The sequence below is a fragment of the Dama dama genome, chromosome 9 (assembly GCF_033118175.1).
Source record: "Dama dama isolate Ldn47 chromosome 9, ASM3311817v1, whole genome shotgun sequence".
Classification (NCBI taxonomy): Eukaryota; Metazoa; Chordata; class Mammalia; order Artiodactyla; family Cervidae; genus Dama; species Dama dama.
Window position 1 is genome coordinate 20,187,616 of NC_083689.1, and position 6,711 is coordinate 20,194,326.

A 6,711-nucleotide genomic window follows, 5' to 3' on the forward strand; every position below is an offset into this window, starting at 1 on the left:
GTGAGAAAGACTTAGTCATGGCTGGCTTTGCAGATGGAGGGAAGGAGCCCCCAGCCGACAATTGCAGGCAGCCTCTAGAAACTGGAAAAGGCGAGAAAGCAGATTCTCCCCTGGAATATTCAGAAAGGAAGTCAGCCCTACTTGATTTCAAGCCCATGAGACCCATTTTGGACTTCTGACTTTCAGAAGTGTAAGATAACACATTTGTGTTGTCTGAAGCCACTAAGTTTGTGATAATTTATTACAGCACCAATAGGAAGCAAATGTGTACTTAGTCACTCAGTTGTGTCCAACTCTTTGGGACCCCATGGACTGTAGCCCGCCAGGCTCCTCTGTCCATGGGATTCTCCAGGCAAGAATACTAGAGTGGGTTGCCATGCCCTCCTCCAGGTGATCTTTCCAACCCAGGGATCAAACCCAGGTCTCCCGCATTGCAGGCCAATTCTTTACCATCTGAGCTACTGGGGAAGCCAAAACACACACCTAGAAATAGTGGGCTTTTTCAGATTCATATGAAGAAAATCATAAAACTTTACTGAAGGACATTTTTAAAGTACCTGAATAGGGGAGGGTGGGTGGGAAAGGGATAGCCTGGGAGCTTGGGATTAGCAGATGCAAACTGTTATATATAGAACAGATAAACAACAAGATCCTACTGTGTAGCACAGGGCACTATATTCAGTATCCTGTAATAAAACCATAGTGGAAAAGAATATGAAAAATATATATGCATAAAATCACTTTGCTGCACACCAGAAACTAATATTGTAAATCAACTATATGTTAATAAAATAAATTTTTAAAAGCTAAAGTACCTGAATAACAATTGGTTCATAAATAAATGAACACATAGCTAGACAGACACATATAAACATATACATATTGTATATATGCATATTCCCAACCAAAATTACAAACTGATTCAAAATGCTATCTGGGGACTTCCCTGGTGGTCCAGTAGCTGAGAGTCTGCCTGCCAATGTTGGAGACAGGGCTTCGATTTCTGCTCTGGGAAGATCCCACCTGCCGAAGGGCAAACTAAGCCCGTGTGCCACAACTTCTGAAGCCTGTGGGCCCTACAGCCCAAGCTCTGCAACAAAAGAAGCCACTACAGTGAGAAGCCCACGTATTGCAATGCAGCGTAGCAATCCCCCTTCCCGTTCCCCGCTTACCACAGCTAGAGAAAGCCTGCATGCAGCAACGAAGATCCAGCACAGCCAAACATAAATAATTTAACTATATTAAATAAAAACTGTATGTGGGGGACTTCCCTGGCAGTCCAGTGGTTAAGACTCCATGCTTCCAATGCAGGGGGAGGGAAATACAGGTTCCATCCCTGGCCAGGAAACTAAGATCTCACATGCTACGTGGTACAGTCAAAAAACAAAACGGTATCTGGGAAATCAAATACACACAAAAGAGAAAATCATATTGAAAAAAGACAATATCCTCGGGTGCATCAAACAGATTATCAAACTACAATAACTGAAACAGGCAAAGGAACAAAAATAAGTTCAGTGGGACACATAATGCAAGGTATGACTTTATTAAGGGGCTACCATGGAGGGACAGATACCATTAAGGGGATACCATGGAGCTGAGCCTATTGACAGATGAAGAAAAATGATCTATAGTTTGTGCAGAGATTGGTCTTAGAGGATCTCAAAGTCTTCTGAATAGTAACGGGATGGGCATTCACCAAAGCGGAAAACGGAAAGGGGTGGGGCCCAAGAAGAACCCTCAGAGTGCATGTTCCAGTAGCTGATCTCTGCTAATGGGGGGCGGGGGGTGGCGGGGCAGGGCGGGATGGTGGAGGCAGCAACTCTCTAAGGTCTGGGCAGGGGGCCGAGGGCTTCTCACAGATCCAGGGGTTTTCTGTAACACATCTGCCATCATTCCAGCCATCGTTGTGCAGTTCCACACAGTCCTCATCTCCGTGGTTGTTGGGCTCCCCTTTTTTCCAGAAGCTGTGAACCGCATCAGCGCTATGAGACCCCTACTCCACTCAGTGCCCACCCCCAATTTTGGAGGGGCTGGTCCCTGGACTTTGACAGCAAATTGCCTAGTATCAGCCAGAGGCTGGTGAGGAATTCGGAGGCAGGGTTTTTGAAATGTGGGTTCAAACACCACACCCACCAGAATCAGTTCTGGGAAAGTTAAATGTGGGCTGCCCTGGTGGCTCAGACGGTAAGGACTCTGCCTGCAATGTAGGAGACCCAGGTTTGACCCCTGGGGTTGGAAAGATTCCCTGGAGAAGAAAATGGGTACCCATTCCAGTCTTCTTGCCTGGAGAATTCCACGGACAGAGGAGCCTGGTGGGCTAGAGTCCATGGGGTCACAAAGAGTCTGACACGACTGACAACACTAACACAAAGTTAAATGCAGATTCCTGGGCTTGTACCTAGACTTACAGAATCAGAGTCCCACCCAGCTCCTACCCCCTACCCCCGGAGGAAGGCAGGACTCTGCATCTTCACCAAGCTTCTCAGGTGATGCTTTCCAGTCCAGAGTTTGAGTACCCTTGTTTTGGAGTTCCCGCCCACCTCTCCTGGGCCATTGTCACTGGGAGGTTACCTGAGTTGGACAGGACTGTCATCCACCCACCGCCAGGACCCCTCATTGTGGTGGTCGCTGAGGCCGATCCAGGTGGGTTTATTATTTCTGGCATACCAAAAGTTCAGGAATTTCTGCGGGTGGGTGGGAAGAGGAGTATCAGGAGGAAGATCCCTGAACGCCACACATCCCATGTCTGCCCACATCTCCATGGTCCCCCGCCTCCCACAGAAGTTCTTCTCACAGTCTAGCCTAGAGGCCCTATTCAAGTTGTATGTGTTCACACGTGCATGGAGGCTGTGGATGTGTGTTAACGTAATACACATGTGGATATGTCTTAACTTATGTCTCAGTTAACATGCATTGTATATGGCCTCAAGGGCACTCTGAATTCTCTTCCTATCCATACATGGGCTCCTCTCATCCATGTTCTTCTCTCACGTGACCTTCCTGAGTCCATTATGATCCCTCCTCCAAGAAGCCTTCCCTGATTGTATCTCACCTCTCACGCCCCCGCCCCACCCCCAGCTGCCCATCTCTCAGAGGGGCGGAAGAGGGAGGCAGAAGGTTCTTTGTTGACCTGGCAATATGGCCCAGCCTCTCGGGGGACCTTGCCCGGCCCACCTCCTCCTCAGTACTCTCGATGATAACTAGGTGGGCCCCAATAAGCAGACAGGCGGAGACGGCAGATCTCCAGTCACTCTGGGTCCAGGAGAAGAAGTAGCAGCTTCCGTCGAAGAACTCCCAATTCTGAGGACAAGGATGGCACAGGCCAGCTGGGGAGGAGGGGTGGAGTCGGGACAGAGAGGTTGCTTGGCTCCGAGTCTCCAGATCTTCGGAACCCAGGGCTGGGCCCTTCTATTCAGCTGTCAGAGCAGTTTCTCAAGAAACCCATGAGGAACACCCCAGCTCTGCTCTGCCCTCCTCAGCCTGGCAGCTGCAGTAGGTGTGGCCCAGCCCCCCACCCACCATCCTGTGACTTCCTCTTGACCTTGGTGTGGGTCCCTTACCTAGGGTGGCATTCATCCGGGTCAGGTGCTGTAGGATCTCCTCCAGGTTTGATTGCATCTGCTTCTGTGCAACTTCAGCTGCAGGGAAAGGACGTCAATTATTACACACCTACTGTGTGTGTGGTGCAGAGAGCCCCATGAGAACATCATGCGTGGATGTCAGGTGACCCGGAGAGCCCATCATACAGACGAGAACACTGAGGCTTAGAGAGGGACTTGCCCGACAACGCCAGCTCACCAGGACCTCCTGCAGGGGTCCGGTCCCCTCCCCCACTCCTGCCCTCTCTCCTCCACCCCTGGGCAGCGGCGACTTGTCCACAGCCATAGAGCGCAGAGCCCCCTCCCTACTCAGACTCCGGAACTTGGTGTCCAGCCACTTATCCAGGCTGTTGTTCTCACGGTCTCCTGAATCTCTCTGCAGACACCGGATCCTGGAAACTACAACGGAGCAGAGAATTCCCCCTTTAAGCACTGACCCTGAGCCAAATCTACTTTCAAGGTCTCCCCACGGGGAGGATGAGCTACCTTTCACATGAGGAAACAGACTTAGGGAGAGTGACTGGCCCATGGTCACACAGAAGGTGACACAGAGCCCGAACGACCCAGCCCTAGTAGGTCTAGGGACTGTGAAAAAGGGCAAAGACCATCCCAGAGAGAAAACCCAAAGGGACCGAGGACCCCAAGCCCTTGATGGTCACTCACCTTGAACCAGAGTGGTCAGCTGGAGCGTGAAGAAACCCAGGGAGATGAAAAGGAGCAACAGGAGAAGCAGAGGGGCCCAGGTCACACACTCTGTAGGACCAGCAGATGGGTGGGGCTCGGGGCCGGGGGCAGAGTCTGCCCCCACTCCACCCCCTAACCGCCCCCTTTCCCCCCGGCTGCCTGCTCCTGAACCAATCACCCCAGTACCTGGCAAGCTCCTCAAACTGTGCAGTAGTCTAGGGTGCCTCTCAGCCAGTCTCTGGCCCCCAAATGTCTCCTCCTCTGGAGAGAAGAGAGCACACACACGTGAACTTGGAAGTCTGCAGAGCCCTGCTCTCAGAGTTGCAAGCTGGATGCCAGACCCCAGCACCATCAGGACCCTGGGGCCCTGTCATCCCCACCATCACCCCAGACTGGGGGCCCAGCCTCACCAGAGTCATCTGGCTCCTTGGGTTCATACATCTCTGCCATCCTTCTCCCCTTTCTGTTCCTCTTTCCAGCTCTTCTCTGGACGATGGTTTTTATAACCTCACATATTTCCCTCTGTAGCCCCTCCTCAGACCTGTTCTTTCTCAACTCACAAAGAATGAGGAACACGATAGGGATACACTTCCTTCCAGAAAAATCTGGGGAGACATGAAGCGGCTGACACAACTAAAGGAAAGGTCACTTAGGGTGGGGCAGAGGCTGGGCCATCAGCTTTGCAGCCAGAAGGCACTAGTCCAACCCCTATCCAACTCTGGTACCTTCAGCCTCACGGTTCCAGAGCCTCAGTTTCCTCACCTGTGAAATGGCACAATTAGCCTGCCTAAAGGAAATTGACCCTGAATATTCCTTGGAAGGACTGATGCTGAAGCTGAAGCTCCAATACTCTGGACACCTGATGCAAAGAACTGACTTACTGGGAAAGACCCTGATGCTGAGAAAGACTAAAGGCAGGAAAACGGGGTGACAGAGGAGGAGATGGTTGGAGGGCATCATTGACTCAGTGGGCATGAGTTTGAGCAAAGTCTGGGAGATAGTGAAGGACAGGGAAGCCTTGAGCGCTACAGTTCATGGAGTCACAAAGAGTTGGACAGGACTTAGTGACTGGATGATAGCAATCCTGCTTCACACTATAATATGAGGTTGAATACAGTGCACTAGTAATGGATATAAACTGCCTATTCTAGTGATGAATACTCAGTAAGAACAGCACTTAAGCATGTGCCAACCATTCTCCTTGGTGTGTGTTCTCCCTCACTGCTACAAGTAATAAATCTAGATTTGTTAACCACAGTGTGTTCCTGATGGTCTAACAGTTCTCACCATAGCCCTGTGAGAAAGGTAGTTACTGTCCTTTACAGATGAGGAAATTGAGAAACAGAGAGGGCAAGGAACTGCCTGAGGTCACACAGCTCAAAAGCAGTGGGGCTGGGAGTTGACCCCTGAACCCACTTAACCACTACACAAAGCAGTTACTTTTCCCCCCTTTGTAACTACTAAATATAATATAGACAGTCACTTGGAAACTTTGTGTATCAAACTTCCAATTTACTTCTATATGGACCCTATCTGATTCAACTGAGTATATATAACTGTCTTTTTCCCCTTAATCTAAAGTGAGTCTTTTGTAGACAGCATATAATGGGATCATCTGTTTGATTCTTTCTGTCAATCTTTACCTTTTAGTTGGAGAATTTAACCCTTTTATGCTTAACATAATTACTGATAAGGTAGACTTTCCATCTGCCATTTTGCTATTTGTTTTTCATATGTCTTATTTCCTTTTTATTCCTCAGTTCCTTTATTACTACCTTTTTCATGTTAAATAATTTCTTCTTTTTTAAAAAAAAGAATTGATTTATAGTGTTAACTTATGTAAACTGGGAAGCCAAAGAATTTATGTGATTTGCTTTATTACAATATTTGCTTTATTGTGCTAGAACCAAAATTCACAATACCTCCAAGGTATGCCTTGTAATATAATATGGCAACTATGGATATCATATTCTACCTCCTCCTGAAGGTTTGTTGTCATTGCTATTTTCCATAGTAGTTGTTTCTTGTTTATTTAATGATTTTTCTGAACTAATTCTGCAAAGTCTCTATTCTCTGTCATGTACAATCACTTAAATCTCTACTTAGCTTTGTGTTTAGCTAGTGATTGAACAGTCTTCCTTGAAGATCTGAAACTAAAAGTCTTCACGCAGGATCTGTCTGTGTTTTGACACATAGTCAACACTCAGTCAGGAAGCTTGCAGCCCAGCCTTAGCCGCCACTTCCCGCTTTCTTAGAGCCTCGAAGTCAGCCAGAATTAAGAGCTTAGGAACTTGTCAGATCTTTCCTGGGTATGCTCACAGTCCTCCACATGCATGTGGACTTCCAGATTCCCAGGAAAATGTTGGAACTTTTCAAAGCCTCTTATGTGCATGCTCAGTCGCTCAGTCATGTCCGACTCTTTGCA

The 6,711-nt window shown here is 48.4% G+C and overlaps 1 protein-coding gene across 1 annotated transcript; it reads right to left on the reverse strand.

The window, feature by feature from the left end:
• Positions 1-1,523: 1,523 nt before the first annotated feature.
• Positions 1,524-4,853, reverse strand: LOC133061275 (CD209 antigen-like protein E). Its single transcript, XM_061149275.1, has 8 exons — positions 4,697-4,853; positions 4,473-4,547; positions 4,266-4,355; positions 3,912-4,001; positions 3,564-3,641; positions 3,178-3,329; positions 2,575-2,687; positions 1,524-1,967 (listed from the first exon to the last, which is right to left on the reverse strand). Exons 1-8 carry the CDS (start codon positions 4,734-4,736, stop codon positions 1,772-1,774), a joined length of 834 nt encoding a protein of 277 aa, XP_061005258.1. The 5' UTR covers positions 4,737-4,853; the 3' UTR covers positions 1,524-1,771.
• Positions 4,854-6,711: the final 1,858 nt, after the last annotated feature.